The following is a 17,016-nucleotide window of genomic DNA, read 5'->3' on the forward strand; positions in this document are numbered from 1 at the left end:
GGGGAGCGCGAGGGAGTCTAGCCGGGGATGAGACGGGAACGACGGGACCAGGATTACACACGAAAAAAACTGAATCTATAACTCTAAAAGTTACAGAAACACATCAAATTTGCAGTTAACACGTTAATACTATAGCTGGGTAAGACGTGGAGTCGATGACTAGCTTTAAGAAGCTGTGCACGGAGGTCAAAAACGCGCTCCCCGTTTCCGTTTAACGTTTTCAGTGAGAGGACTGCGCGAGCGCACGGAGCTGAAAGGCGCGCGGATGGTGGTCGTGATGCTCGCGGCTGAAGAGCCTTTGGCCTCCACTCCACGCAGAGGTTTGATGTTTATTTAACTGAAAATAAAACTGGTTTAAAGCATGTTTCGAGTCTATATACACCGGTAATAGTGTGGCAAATAAAGACAGAAAGCTCGCATAGACAGCTAATAGAAGAAAAGTGTGAACAACTCCACTTATTATTCTGATTTTTTTTTTTAGCTTAGCTCAGTTTTTCTGAAAAACTACGCGAATATAACTTTCAAGACTTTTTCAAGGAGTGTTTGGGGTTGTCGAGGGTTTTGTGACCTTAATTAGCATGCTAGCAGGTGAGCTATTGGCTCAGATTTGTTATTGTCAATCGAGTTTTCTACACACAAATGCGTCTTTCCTCGCGTATAGTTTATATTTTCCAGTATATGTGGTGCTGTGTCGAAGCTCGCCCCATATATGTTGTTTTGAGCTCAATCCAGTTCTTTGTTCCTCAGTCTTGTGCTAATGGATGGACTAAATGGCTCCGTATTCACAGGTTCAGTAGCCAAACTGGCCTACAAACCATCATTCACTGAAAGGCGGGAGTTCAAAAATAAACGCTTAACGTGTAATACGTGGCTGTCGTTTCTTTGAATGTCTGTAAGCGCTCTGCGTTTTATGTGAGGACTCCTTTAGCTTTTAAAAGTTTAATGTTACTATTTATCCTCGAAAATAAATTCTTCTGGTTCGGCTGTGACTGTCAAGTAGTAGCATGCAGGTTTAGCCATCACCTTTGTTACGACGAGATGTGCTTTGACAACGAGTATTGTTGTGTTTGCGTCATTTATTGATATGAACAACATGTTAAAGTTCACGTCAGATTGTTGTCATTTCATTTTTTGCAAGTATTTCTGTTACCTTACCATACTCTTTATATTTCAGGCATGGATTGTGTGGGCAAAGCTAATACCAGCAAGAAGCTTGTTCAAGGTAAACACAAACAACTTAAATGTTGATGTTTCTGGTCAATAATGTAAAACAATCTCCACCCAGCACAATACAGTGTGGTTTAGTAATACTTTGAGGACTCAATCTATTAGATTATTTCTTTTGGCGAATTTGAGATCTTTTTATTATTTACTGACATGAAATGATGCTATATTGACTCACTTCTAATGTATCAGAAAATGCCAACCTTTTAGATGCCTGTCAGTGGCCATTACTGCTGATTATTATGATATAAAATCAAGATACCATATTGATAAAAAAAAAAAAAAAAAAAAAAAAAAATATATATATATATATATATATATATATATATATATATATATATATATATATATATATATATAGTTTTAATGTCCACAATATGTAAGATTTTTGGATTAAAATATCCAAAAACCACTAGAACAGTGGTATATTTTTTGTTTATGTGTATTTACATTATTCCAAATGTTTCCAAGAATATTTGAATCCAGAGAAATAAGCGGTTTTAATCATACCCGCATTACCCTCGATTTCTTTTTATTTTGTAGAAACCATGGAAACACCAAAGACGCTAATATATTGTGTTTTATTAGACAAGGGAACAATTGTTTGGAGACTTTATATACAGAAAATGTATTTTTACAGTAATACAACATTTTCTGTCATACAATGTTTTAAAATGAATTGCATGCCATTTAGAACACAAGCCATCCAGCATTTATTAATGACTTTCTAATATCTAATAATACTCATAGTAGCCGTGGTGGGAATGCACAGAGTAACATTATAACATCATTTTCAACCACTCAAAAGTATCTAATATGATCGACAGCGCTGCGTTATCCCACATATGCTTGACCGGAAAAAGTGGAAGCTCTGCTGCATAATAAAAGCTCCGCTGCTCTCTAGCCGTGGTGTGCTTTTCTCTCATTATTCTCGCGTAGCCAGACCTTCACACTGACGGCAGAAGGTCTGGATTCCATCGCAGCTTTCATTGGCCAAGGACCGCCCTGAGGCCGTCTGACAGACATGTAACTCAACCAATCACAGTTCATTTTGTTCCACGTCATGTTTAGGGGCATGAAAATGTAAAGTCGATGTCCCTGCAATAACAGACAGTTGTGCATCTAGGAATTATTAATTTAGGAATATTGTGCAATTTTACTACAACAATGGAGCTGGGATTTCCACACACTTTTGAAAATCCAGCGTTTAGTTTAGAAATGTTCCTATACCCTTTTTCCCTTCCTGATACCGATTCCGATACCTGGGCTCAGGGTATCGGCCGATACCGAGTACTGATCAGATACCTGGGTGTGTATCTGTATATTAGGGGTGCTCCGATTGATCGGCAACCGATCACGATCGGACGATAATCGCTTTGGGATGATTGATCGGCGGTCTCCAAAAAGGCCGATCTCATGAACCGATCGCATGCTGGCGACACATAAACCCGCACCTGCCGTGAGAGCTAGGGAATGATATGCAGCGACACAGTCTCATTCTCTTTCCAGCGCGGGTAAAATAATTATAATGCTGAAGGTGAGGTACAATTCATATTTCTATATTAAATAACTGACGCAGTCATTTGAAAACTTTCTGTGAGACGCAAGTTAAACAGCGCGAGTGAATCACAGCGTGCGCGCGCTCTCTCTCTCCCTTTCAAAATGCTCAAATGGCTTCACATCATTGCATCTGCACTAAAATTGAGCTGCACAGTTGACACAGGATTTGCCACTTCAGGATTTGCACAATCAAGGCAGTGTCGCATCGTCACTAAAGTTTACCATTTGCATTTATTTTTAAGTCTTGCCAGTGTTCAAACCGCTCAGCACTTGCGCGCTCTCCAGACCGTGCATGCGCGCACACACACACACACACACGCCATCTCACAAAAAGCTTGCGAGTACAAATTGCGCTGAAATGGTCAGAAACACACAAATGTATGTACTAAATGACCGTCTTGACGAGTATGCACGGAAACCCCGTCGTGATTCGCGAGTGAACGTTTGTGCAACTGCATGTAACCTATCCGTGTTCACTCTTAAAGTGACAGCTGTCGAATAAACTGCTGCTGTCTCTGAGTTTCTCTTTGTCTTGTGTTGTTTGATTAGCCTTTATGACACTCACTGCTCTTGAATGACTAACTTTTGCAACCTTAAGTGTAAGGATTAATCTAATTTAATTTATTCAGGGAAGACCAATATTAATTTACATTTGATTTCTTATTAAATGTCTTTAGTATTTCTTACCTCAATACTAATGTAAGACCTACCTGAAAAATTGTTTTTAAAAACAAAAATGCACTGCATGATCAAATATTTAGGTGAGATAATTATATACATTTATTATATACATTTATTTGGGAAAGATGGCCTACAATAGCCTTAAGTTATCTCATTTTCTAAAATAAACACTTGGTGGTTCTCCTTAATTAAGAGTTAGTTTCATTTCTACAAATGGTGCAAACTCTGCAAGATTATAGATAAAAGATTCCCATTCCCCTGCCATTCTGTGATCGGCAATCGGCAGATCATGATCTTGGTAATCGGTGATCGGCCCCAAAAATGCTGATCGGAGCATCTCTACTGTATATACTACTAGCCTTGTATGAATTGCTAGAATTATTTTATGGTGTGCTTCAGACTTATCCCATAATAAAACATGAACAAATACATACAGTGAACTACTGTATTTATTACAGTATTTTTATTATCTGACATGCATTTGACAGTAATATTATTTATTTTTAAGCAAAAAAGAACTTTAATGCAGCCACAAATCTAACACTGCAAACTGAAAAAGGTATTTTAGTTTTACAATATAACTGCAGGCCTCCAGACTAACTTTTTTCACTTGGAGCACAGTGGCCCCCAACTGAAAATTTTAGGGGCGCACACCGTAAATCAACATGCTAACCAAATCTACTAATTTCCACTGTATTACTAATAGGAATCGGTATCGTTAAGGTTTTAATGGTATTACTACTCTTACCAATACTGCTTATCGATCCGGTACTTTAACAGTATTCTTAACGGTTCTTTTTATTATACTTTATATATTTTTTTTATTAAAAAAAACAAACAATTAACATGCCTTTATAATCTGAAAAGTAAAATATCTATAGCAAAAGAAACCGCAAAGTTTGAACAAAAATATAAAACATCTATTTGTAAATGGACCAGTGTGCAGGCATTCGGAAGGTCTGCTAACATTAATATTACAGTAAAGAACAAACCTACAAAGAAATCTAATAAAGTAATGAAATGTAAAATAACACTGCATAGTTTTCACTGTATAAATTGATAGATTAATGCTTATAAAAGCTAAAGTTATTAATTCAAGAGATGTGAATATTTTCTATTTGCCTTTTGTTCGATTCGAATTAATGGCTCAATCGTCAGCAGGTTTATTAGACGCTGCCCCTTTAAGACCGATCGAATGTAGAACTAATAATATCAAATTCTCCTATTTCTCCAAACGATTTACGCCCATTTAAGATATAAACTGTTAAAATAACTACTCTCCAAACTGGTCATTTTGACACCGGCTATTTGTTGTTTATTTGATGGTTTATATGCGCACACGAAGCCTAAAATATTAAGTGCAAGTCGGTCCATTTCGCAGCACACACACATAAGCCGCCTTGAAGTTGGAAACAGCGTCTCTTGCGCGGATTATTGTGCATTTAATAGCTCTTTATTATCAAACACATCCCGCAGTTTAGCAACAGTAGAGACTGCAGTTTACAACAATCACTGAATCTGACGTTTAGTTTAGGTTTAGGGAGAAATGACAGCGCAGCTGTGAAGGGAAGGATGTCGCGCTCGACGGAACATGGCTATAGGAATAGTTTTACCTCATACCATCTTTTTATAATTCTTGGAAGCCAAAATCGAAAATAAAATTAGATTAATATCACAGCACATCCCTAAAGTAAGCAGACTAAACTGTTATGTAGTTCTCTTGGCCATCCTCACTCATTAAGCTGACTGTGGTGTTGTGTTCGCTGTAGCTCCACGTGACAGAGCTCGCTCGCTTTCTCTCTCTTCTGGATTGCGAATAGCAAAAATGCATCACGGACAAATGGTTTAATATTATCTCATATAGAAACGGCTGGCAAAGATAGAATTTGCCAGACTTAACGTCTATCAATTATAATTAATAAGTGTACTTTCTTAATTTCTCCAGTATGACAGCAGGCAAATTTACTGGTCGCACATGTGCGACTGGATGTAAAATTCAGTCGCACACTCTCAAATTTTAGTCGCAAAATGCGACCATTTAGTCGCACTCTGGAGCCCTGAACTGTATAAAAAAATAGTGCAACAAATAAATGTAGGAACATAAAAAATTATATATTAATCAGAAAATAATCTCTTTACAACCTTCTAGGCATAATTATTATTAGTAGAGACGTATTATTATTACATAGTGACGTAGCTAAATATACTGTAGTAGTAATCTACAACAGCAGCCTAATATATTCCGAAAATTTCTTCACGTTAAACCAAACTTTTATTTTGACGGGTTGTCGTGAACACTTTTGAGTGTCTGTGTTCATTATATGACAGTAAATTATTATGAAGTGACGGTTAATGCGTTCGTGTCCTCATATAGTGACCATAGACTGAAAAAAATGCATGTAAAGGTAGAGAAACTGGGGAGGACAAGGACAGAGTGTGAGTGTCACGCGCGTGTGTGTGCGCGCGGGCGCCCGCCATCCACACAGAGACGTAATACTGCTAAACAGCGGACATACTGCTAACGCGTTTTCATTTCTTCTTCGCTGCTCTAAACAGGGGTTGCTTGTGGCAACACAGCACAACTTCCTGTGTTTGCAATGCATTCTGAGCAGTGAAGAAGAACCGTGCAGCAGTTAGGCAAAGCTTGCGGTCATAACTAGGTCTTGTTTAAGAAAATGGTATTGGATCGGTACATGGGTTCAAGTACTCGCCGATACCGATGCCAGAATTTGTCGTGGTATCGGTGATATTTCTGATACTAGTATTGGAATCGGAACAACTCTAGTTGATCCTGGTAAGCGCTCATGGTCACAGTTGTAAACACAACAGGGTTTTTCTTCCATGAGGGAGTTTAGCGTCAGGGCATGTTTCCTGGCGGACCGTTAAAGAACGCAACACACACGTCTCACGGACATCCTGTAGAATTCAACCAATCAGATGACGACTTCGAAACTCCTGAAGTGTTTCCAGATGAGTGCGCCATATGCATCAGACGTTTAGCCAACGGTCCATGGGCGTGATGTCTAAGGCTGCGTTCACACTGCAGGCTGAAACGACCCAATTACGATTTTTTTGCCCTTATGCGACCTGTATCTGATCTTTTCATGACAGTCTGAATGACACAGATCCGATCTTTTTAAATGCGACCCAGGCCACTTGGGTATGTGGTCCAAATCCGATACATATCCGATCTTTTGAAATGCGTCTTCAGTCTGAACTGCCAGGTCACATGTATCCGACCCGCACGTCGTTGATACGCGACAAACGCCATCATTGTACGTTGAAGTAGGCGGGAATGAGAAGATAAACAACTATGTACCGACGTTGCTACCACTGCTCCACAAAACGTCATGGCCAAAAACCTTGCTCTCCTCCTCTTTTTTAATTTTCTTCTTAACATGAGAAGGTTGTAATGGTGCTGGCTCCGTTGCGAAAATAACTTTAATAAAGCTAAACGAACTCCAATGCTGACACCCATATTTGGCTACTTCCGTAAACAACAAGTGACGTCGTTGACCGTTGAGTACTCTTCTGCGCATGCGGGTCACTTCTGGGTCTTTTCACGTTCACACAGGAGATCACAAAAGGTCGCATTTAATTGGAAATGTGAACGGCCTTGCAAAAAAATCGCATTTTTTCAAAAAATCGGAATTGAGCATTAAGCCCTGCAGTGTGAACGCAGCCTAAGGCTGAGACTAGTCTCTCATTAGCAATTTTAAATGTTACTTCTGATCGTGAGACAGACAATCCATTCTTTTTTCTGAATCTCATTAAAGGGTTAGTTCACCCAAAAATGTATATTCTGTCATTAATTTCTCGCCCTCGTGTTGTCCCAAACCCGTAAGACCATCGTTCATCATCAGAACACAAATTAAGATATTTTTAATGAAATCTGAGAGCTCTCTGACTCCTCCATAGACAGCAATTGAATTCATACTTTCAAGGCCCAGAAAGGTAGTAAAGACATTGTTAAAATTGTCTATGTGACTCCAGTGGTTCAACCTTAATGTTATGAAGCGACGAGTACTTTTTGTGCGCAAAAAAAACAAACAAAAATAATGACTTTACTCAACAATTTCTTCTTGTCTGTGTCAGTCTCCTACGCATTTAAGGGTTTACTCACACTAGGCACGGTTGTCTTGTGTCGTGCCCAAGCGTGATTAAGATATGCCAGTGAAAGTTGCTTTCAGTTAGAACAGCTCAAACACGCATTGTAGTCTGGGACTAGCTTAATGGTGCGTTCACACCGGACGCGAATGAAGCATTTTGCCCGAGTGATTTACATGTTAAGTCAATGCAAAAACGCTAATAGACATTCTGTGGCGCGAATTGAGCGAATCGCCAGAGTTGAAAAATCTGAACTTTGGCAGATATTCGCGCCGCGTTAACCAATCATGAGCTGATTAACCATAAGTTAACCACAAGTCTTGTCTGCAAAACCAGGGGCAAGTGTTTTAAAATCTGTTCACATTTTGAAAGTCGTGCAGTGTATTCCAGCCTTAACTAACAATGTTACCTCCCTACAGCACGTCTACCTTTTAAAAGGCTCAACCCAGAACCCAAGGAATGCAGTGGACCCAAAAGAACCAAAGGTCCGGTTGCCCCAAAGTGTTCTGAGCCAAGTGCCTCTGATGGAGAAAATGATATGGACAGCTCCTCCGCCCCGCTGCTCCGTGGCCCGGCTCTGGTAAACGGCCGCGGCCCTCTTGATTGCTTCATGAGCCGACGGAAGCATTCCCCAGTCCGCTCTGTCCCCGAAGCCACTATCGACCTCACCGAAGACTCAAATGATGCCGTCAAAGACCAGCCTGCACCTCCGGTTGCTGCCACCTGCCCCCTTAGTGGAGAAACGACAAAAAAAAATACCACAGAACCCACCACGCCACTGACAGAGAAAGAGACGGAAAAGGATGAGGAAGATGATGATGAAGACCCCCTCCCACTGCTGGACATAACTCAGGACTCTGAGAGTGAGGAAGAGGAAGAAGAAGAGGAAGAGGAGCAGCAGGAGGAGGCTGAAGCCAGTCCCGGGAATGAGTCTGTGCTGTCAACTGGATCCAATAGCTCCCTCTCAGTGGTAGAGAGCTCACCAGAGCCCAGCAAGAGTGCTCCTACCACCCCTGCCTCTGTGAGTAGACACAAATCCATTTTTATTTTAGTTTTTGTGCTAAAAGTTCAACCTATTGATCAATCTCCTTTCTTTATGCAGACATCACGGATAAATGCAGCCAGTAAAACGAAGCGAAGATCCCTTAAGGTAAAATCTTGCGTTTTACAACATTTAGAAACCCACATTTTTTGTGTAATGTTAATCTGTCAGTGGTCCTATATAAAGAGCATTTGCCACTGAGTTGAATCGTTGAAACAGTTTTTTTTATATTCATCAAAGAATCCTCAAAAATATATATCACGGTTTCCAGACGTGACACTTAAGGCTGGAGTAACATGGTTTTTCCCGGCTCAAAAATCGTTGGTGACAGACAAACACGGTCACCCACGCTCCACACACACAGTGCAAAGTACCCTAACCATGTGAACAGTACTAACAATAAATCTCAAATAAATGTCTGTTGCTTTGGTTCAAAGTAAGTTACACAAATGATGCTGTAAATTCAGCTTTGCCGTCACAGAATTTTTTTATTTAATTAAAATAAATAGATAACAGCTAAATTAAATTGTAATGTTTTCACTGTATTTTAATAAAATAAATTGCAGCTATTGTAATAAATATGGTGATGGATATAATATATAAACGGTTTATTTTTGTTACTATGGCTTTTTTTTGGTACTTGGCAACTAACAATGTCGACAGCTTGATGTCTGTCTGGAACGCAGGTCATGGGTTCATAAGCCCAAAGCTGATATCTTAGTGTGTGTTTTTTTTTCAACCCCAAAAGCAAAAAATTTAATCAAATGTATCTCAATGTGAATGTTTGCACGCCGTTAAGGGTTCAAGAAGGATTGATTGTTTCTTCTTTGCACTCCATTTGAAAAGCCCTTTATTGTCCCTTAGAATGTCCAAGAGCAGGAGGAGAAGCAGCGACAGAGGGACGAGAAAGAACGCCAGAAACAGGAGGCCAAAGCTGCCAAGGAGAAGAAGAAGGAGGAGGCCCGCAAGCTAAAGGAAGAGAAGGAGAGAGAGAAGAAAGAGAAGAAGGAGAAAGACGAAAAGGAGCGGCGGGAGAAAAAGGAGAGGGAAGAGAAAGAAAAGGCAGACAAACTAAAAGCTAAAGAAGAGCAGCGGCAAATGAAAATTGAGTGAGTGACTCAGTACAGCACCACAATACTACGGTTTCCGTGGGGTGTTAAAAAGTCTAAACTTTAAATCAATTTTAGGCCTTCAAATATTAAATTCACTGAAGTATTGAGTTCTAGGTCTTAAATCATTTTAAACAGGTCTTAATTTGTCCTACGTCCATGTAACGCTACCTCCATTGCTCATTGAAATGCTCCCACAGCACTTTTGTGTGTTTTTTCTTGATTCCAGGGTGTTGTAGTTCTTTCTTTTGCTAGTCCAAATATAATTTGCTATATTACGAGCACAAATGAGACCAACATGCAGCCAATCAGCTTGTGTTATTGGCGAGAGTCTCTTTCGGATTGTACCACAGACACATAAAATGGATTTTATTCTTCAGCGAATAGTTCTTCCAGTTCCGTGATCGTGAAAGCGTAGGCAAATCTCTATGCCGTTTTGCATAATGACCAAATAAAAAGTATGATATGCCTGATATAGCACTAAAAAAAGTTAATAAAAGCAATGTAAACCATGAACTCAATTCGCTACTGACACACGCTGACTGATGTCAGACTGGCTGCGGAGTCTGTGTAGTAGAGCCCGACCGATATATCGGCGGGCCGATATTATCGGCCGATATTAGGCTTTTTCCAAACTATCGGTATCGGCATTTATGATGGCCGATAAATGAATATTTTAAAAAAAAATAAAAAAAACCGGACGAAACACCGCTCAAACACATTGAGTGTTGGCGTTTCATAGTTTGTCCACCAGAGGGCACCCTACAACGTGCCGGCTGGCAACACCACCAGCTGATCCAGCAGAGTCATGCTGAGCTTCAGCGCTGTGAGCGTTGCATTCACAACACAGATCATCCTTGAAGTGCATGTAAGTTGGCAACGAGCCATACATTGCTTGAATTGAATAACAATTAAAAGAACATCCCCATCAGTTCTCTTAACTCAAATAACATGACAATTTGTAACTGCCAAGTCCAGTTTTGCTGTTACATGTAAGCCAAGAGAGCTGGTAATTACGCTAGGTTACAGTTGACTGACTAAGTTTAACTCGGACAATGTGACTGAATAAGATGTATTTCTTTAATAGTCTGACAGTTTGACAGCATGAGACATATCATCTCTCCCCTGCCCGTTATTTTGAAAAAGTATACATATTTCTAAATTATAACTTATCATAGACGCTAACCACAAAGCTAGCTAATGCCATGGCTATCAGTGGGAGACCGCTAACATTAATGCGCCTTGGAAATCACAACAAACTTATTCTGCCTAAATAAAGTAATGATTACTGTATTTATAACTAGTATATTTGTAGTTCCAGTCCCTGCATTGTAAATCATAAGTTAGGCTCGTGAAGAGTGAACGAAAGTGCGTGACTTCGTTCAGACGCAGCATTAACAAGTCAAATAATGGATTTACTGCATCATCATAAGTAGTAGATTTTAGAAGGCAGGCAGCAAATGATGATTGAAAATGGTTTGTTGTAGCTTGATGGATAGAATTAAAAGAGTGCATGTAAAGGGATAAGCAAGTTGACATTGTAATTATAAGGTGGCTCATATTTATACTGTATATAGTTTATATTTTGCTGTTGTTGTTATTTATCAGAACTTCTAGAACTTAACTGAATATTTTTTTTCCAGTCTTGCTCAAAGTTATATTTATAAAGCTTACCACATCTATTAATACTGGAAACTTAGATTTTTTGTTTTTGTTATTGTGTTTTCGTCCAAACGACTATTTTTATACATTTTATTTATCAGAACTTTAATATATTTTTATGTTCCTCTGTTCTGTTGTGACAATAAAACAAGTTTATTTTTAAACTACATTATCATGTTATTTTAGAGAGGCTGAGGGATCATGAATAACTACTTATAACTAATGTATAAGGGAAATCTGTTTAAGTGTTTTTTACGCGTTTCTGTTATTTTATTTATTTATTTTTAATATATATCGGCTGATATATCGGAATATCGGATTTTTAAGTGACCAAATATTTGTATCGGTATCGGCCTTAAAAATCCTTTATCGGTCGGGCTCTACTGTGTAGCCTGTCAGCGCTTGCGCGAGTATACCGAATGTGTTCTCTTTCTAGTATTATTGTCCTTGAACAATCAAATACACACATTATTCTGCCTATGTCCCTATTGGTGGAATTGGATCTGCGCATTACTGTAGGTCTTAAAAAGAAAGCAACCTAATATAGCCTATACCCGCTCCTGTCTGTCAAAGGAGGGTGAAATGCTGTTTCATGCATACTGAGTTTTTTACACTGTTAAAGACTTTCCATACTAAACATGGACAAAGTAAAAAAAATAAAAAAGTTGGACGTTTTAAGAAGTATTTCTGTGCCAAAAATACTCCTTCGTTTCGGAAAGTTTTTTTTCGAGTATGGGTCTGCGTGATGTCAACAAGGGCGGAATGTCCTTGTTCGGGCCGTACGGGCTCTTCTCCCGGGAAGGCGCGCGCGACCAGAGCGAGAGCGCAATTGCACGGCCATAAACGCGCTTAAGCCGGCTGCGCTGCACGAAATCAACAATGTCACCAAAGAAGTGTGTTTTTGGTTGTCAGGGCAAGACACCCCTGTACAGCTTCCCAAAGAACCCAGCGTTAATGGGATAGTGGATGGAGTTTGTTTTTCCGGAGCAGCAACGGAGTTGTGCAAGTGTTTTTGTTTGTTCACTGCATTTCGGCGACTATCGTTTTATAAACAATGCACGGTTCAACTCCGGATTTGTAGCTCGTCTAATGCTGAAAGATGGAACGGTCCCAGCGATTATGGTTCACGGTCGTGCGTTGGAAGAAGGCGGTGAGTAAAACTGCTTCAAATGTCTTTGATTTGTTAGCTATCGGCGGGGCAAGTGCACCTCAAGTAAACACTATGACGTGCAAAATCGTTCCACTTGCTACTGCTAACTTTAAGTCACATACAATAGTCCATAAACCATGAGTAAACACACAAATGTTGTAAAACTCGCGCATGACAAGTCGCTAAGCAAATATATACAGTTACAGTAACTTACATACCACATAGAAGACGTCCTCCTGTAGTCCTTGTTGCTGCTGCTCCTGTTCAGTTTCAGCCTCCGGATCTGATTCTTGATCATGTGTGATTGAATCTGATTAATAGCCATGTTTTATTTAGGATAATGTTTTCTTTTCCACGTTTAAGGATGTCAAAGCTTTCAGACGCTCTCAACGCAATAGTTGCGTGCGCTCGTGACTCTTTAGCTCCGCCCACACGATACGCCTCCAGCTGCTCGTTTTTTTTTTCCGGAAAGACTCGGTACAGCGTATCTGTCTTTTATAAATATGATAAAACTAAAGACTTTTCGGAGATATGCAATACTACTCTATAGGTACTCGAGATTGACAGAAACTCAGTGTTTTACCCCCCCTTTAATAAAAAAAAACAACAACAGGGAAAAACAAACTGTACTTAAATTTAAAGCATTGTTTGTATCTGTATCTTTGTTGTATTTATTATTTGTCCTATTGTCATTTGTTTGTAAGTTCTTATTTTATTACTGACCATTTACTTGATTACTTAACTTCTCAAGTAATTTTTACTTATATGAAGCAATTGCTTATTGCTGTGGCTTACTTGTAAGTTTTTTTTGTAAGATACCAGACAAGATTTATGCATTTTGTTTAGTTTTATTGTCATGTGTGACTAATGTGCATCTAACATATGTTAAATGTGGCATCCTAATTAGAAACACAAATTGCACATTTTTTTGCAAATTTCTGGAAATGACCACCACAAAATCATTTATTTTGATGACTGATATATGTCTTACATTTCTTTATAATGGTCTTAAAAAGGTCATAATGGTCTTAAATTTGACTTTGTGAAAGACCTGTATGAGTTAAATTCTTGTGTTAATCTATTTAGGGCTAGACTGGAAGAGAAAAGGAAGAAAGAGGAGGAAAAACGGTTGAAGGAAGAGAAAGAAGTGAGTGCTTTTATCTATCAGAGGTGTTCTTTATTGCTGATTGCTTCAAATTGTCCTAATTGTGTTTATGTATCTCTTCAGCGAATCAAAGCTGAGAAGGCTGAGATTACACGGTTTCTACAGAAGTCCAAGACCCAATTGGCACCAAAGGTGAGTCGCATTATTCAGTGTAGAATGAAGACCACCTGTGTCAAACTACTTGTGTAAAACATTTACAAATGCTGCATAAGATATTGTGAGAATGAGGCCTTGTTGGGCATGTAAAGGACGCACACACAAACGAGCAAAAACATATTTAAAAATCGTTTAATCTCAAAACATGTTGTGTTTTTAGACTCTCGCATCTGTTTGTGGGAAATTTGCTCCTTTTGAGATCAAAGCACACATGTGTCTGGCACCACTGACTCGAGTACAATGTGAAGACGCAGTCCTAGAGGAGCTGGACCGTTATCTCGCCCAACCTGACAGCACTCTAAATGGACTAAAGGACTGGACAGGGCACAAACCTCGCAGTTCAGGTCCAACCAGGCCCAGTCACCATGCAGTAAGGTAAAGACACATTGAGCTGCTGCCGAGTTTCTTATGACATGTACTCATCATTTAAATGTGCATAACACCAGCTGGTGTTTTTGTTAGTGATGTGTGAGGCTTATTTTTTGTTTTGTTTGTTTGTTCCTTCATGTTCTGTTATTAGAGATTGTGTGGTCGTAACTGAAAGCCAAAAGGAAGATGGCGTCCCTGACCGCCATCGTTATGGCCGCATGAAACTCTTGCAGTTCCATGATAATTATCGTCCTGCTTACTGGGGGACCTGGTGTAAAAAAAGCACTCACATCTCGCCACGCTGTCCGATGACACTGGACAAGGTAATATCACAAGAAAATGTCAATAGCCAAGTTTCCACTTCCAATTTTTCAGGTTTGTTATCGATAAAGTGAATATGTGAAAACAACAAAAAAAGATTGTGAAATTTGCTGTCTCCAGCCTGTTTCCATCCAATTGGCCTTTTAACAATAAAATGGTGTGCATCATTCCTATTAGTAAAATGCAGAAAGTAATGAGACGATTGAAATTTACTGCTTACTATTTTCGGAGGCTGTTCTCAGAGCTAATCTCTATCTCGCGTTGAAAATTAAGTTAACGTTTTAAAAGTCAAGTTAAAATTTGCAGTACGGGAATGCTTTGGATATTGGCAAAAACAAACAAACGAGTGGTTGTCTCGAAGACAGATATCCACTTTGCAAAAACTGGGGGCGCAAAGCGGCTGAAAAAGGAGGAAACGCATCAAACATGTTTACCTATATTCAAGAACACATCCCTCTGTGCCATGTCCCATTTATAATTTAAGGTTGTATGATTTCCATGATGCAGAGTGAATCCCGGAATCCAGTCATGACAATAGAATTTACAGTATAACGCATATGTCACCTAAAAAGCGTAATGTGAAGGAATGATGAATAAATTGAAATCACGACATGGTCTACTGTCTGTGAATAAATAAAGCTCAAAAAGAGTGCTATATAAATATATAATCTGTCTGAATGAGCGGCGGCGCTTCATGTACTACATACTCGAGTACGTACGATGCTCATAGTGTTTTACAGTGTCTGCCGTCTCACTATACGAGGACATGAACACATCTCCAGACCTGCTCTGAGAGAACGCTTCATAATTAGTTTATTTGAGAAAAACTACTGTCAAATACACCATGAAACTCAAAGCTCTTCACCTCAACCCGTCAAAATAAGTCCTCTTTTTATCATGAAGAAATTGACTGAAATTGTACAATAGAATGTACTTCTCAATAATAATTATAATCATCATCAACTAATATATATTTTTCCCCATATTTTAATTGAGTAAATCTGTTGTGCAGCCAAAACATAAAAGGATAAGTTTTTTTCATTTGATTACATTTTAAAACATTATTTAAATTGTTAAAGTTTTATGCATTCATTTCATTACCAGCATCTTTGATAGTATATTTGTATTAAATCAGTACAGAATCCAGAAGAACAGTCAAACCAGGATTTCTGAATTTGAATACATTATTAATGTAAAAAATAGGTTGTTAAACTAATCTATAATCAGTTATTAAATAATTTTTTTTAGATGTTTTTGATCAAGGAAATGTGAAGAAACAAAACAAACAAATGCTTTCACTTTAAAAAAAAAACACTTTTGATTGTTTAATATTGTATACTGGGAAAGTGATATCATACCGTGAAAATCTCATACTGTTACAACCCTATCTCAGAGACAGATGAAGCTGTAACCTAAATTTTATATTTGTGTAGCCTATATTTAACTTTTTTAATTGCTTTATAGAGCTGCCATCTTAACAATTTGTTTAGAGCTTTTTTTATTCAACCCACTTTATTTTTTCTAATTGGTTTGAGATCTAATTATTCTACATGTTGTAGCCTATTTAAAAAAATATTTTAAGTGTCATATTTGTCAAGTAGCCAGATCCTGCCCATGAAATAATTTGAATATTTTTTTTTATTCAGATAGTCGTAATGTTGTCTATTTTGGCTTTCTTTTTGTCAGTATTTGAAACTCCAACAGCCTTCCTTTTTTTTGGACGAGCTGCAGAGATTTTCAAGGTGCTATGTTTTCCTCATCTATTTTGAAACAAAACTTTATTATATATTAAATTGTGGGCTCTATATTAAAAAAAAAAAAATAATAATAATAATTATTATTATTAACAAGTGTCATTTTACTTAGTTATAAAGACTATTTAGATCAATACTTGATCAAGCAATATTCAGAAATGGATGTGACTATTATTTTTCTGATTACCTTTTATTAGATTGTTAAAAACAGACAAAATTAAATCTAAAAATAAGGATGTATGATGTTTGAGAGGCAACACATCTTATTATTACCAAAAGTAATAAATAATTGAATATACAATTTATTAATGCTTTAACGGGAGCTACGGGAACAGGCGCTAGAGGCTTATTCTGTCGTGACACCACATTTATTTTTAAGTGTTTCCAAACTGTTTTTTTGCAGCATTTGAAGTACCAACATAGAATGTATACGCTAAAGTTAAACGGGAAAGATTTGTCTCAACATTTGCAAAAATAAACAAAACATAATTGGCATTTCCATCAGCGATATCATTAAACATTTTGATGCACTAACACTTTTTTGGGAAAAAAATCCTAGGATGGAAACCTGGCTAATGAAATGCTGCATTTGAGCCATCTTAAACTTCACTGCTGTCAAGGCAACAGTATTATGTATTCCTATGTAAATAAACATATGCTGCTCCTATTTTGCTTTAAAAGGGTCATATCTCAGAAATATCAAGGGAAATTTGGTT

The 17,016-nt window shown here is 38.2% G+C and overlaps 1 protein-coding gene across 1 annotated transcript in view; it reads left to right on the top strand.

Annotated features, from left to right (window-relative positions):
• chaf1a (chromatin assembly factor 1, subunit A (p150)) overlaps positions 1-17,016 on the top strand; it is a 23,892-nt gene continuing 6,876 nt past the window's right edge. The window contains exons 1-9 of the mRNA XM_079808581.1: positions 1-320; positions 1,175-1,222; positions 7,992-8,593; positions 8,675-8,722; positions 9,479-9,723; positions 13,622-13,682; positions 13,764-13,832; positions 14,017-14,231; positions 14,377-14,548. Of these exons, the coding sequence (XP_079664707.1) occupies positions 266-320; positions 1,175-1,222; positions 7,992-8,593; positions 8,675-8,722; positions 9,479-9,723; positions 13,622-13,682; positions 13,764-13,832; positions 14,017-14,231; positions 14,377-14,548 (1,515 nt within the window). The 5' untranslated portion in view covers positions 1-265. The remainder of the gene's footprint in view (positions 321-1,174; positions 1,223-7,991; positions 8,594-8,674; positions 8,723-9,478; positions 9,724-13,621; positions 13,683-13,763; positions 13,833-14,016; positions 14,232-14,376; positions 14,549-17,016) is intronic.

The sequence above is a fragment of the Gobio gobio genome (assembly GCF_949357685.1).
Source record: "Gobio gobio genome assembly, chromosome: 24".
NCBI lineage: Eukaryota > Metazoa > Chordata > Actinopteri > Cypriniformes > Gobionidae > Gobio > Gobio gobio.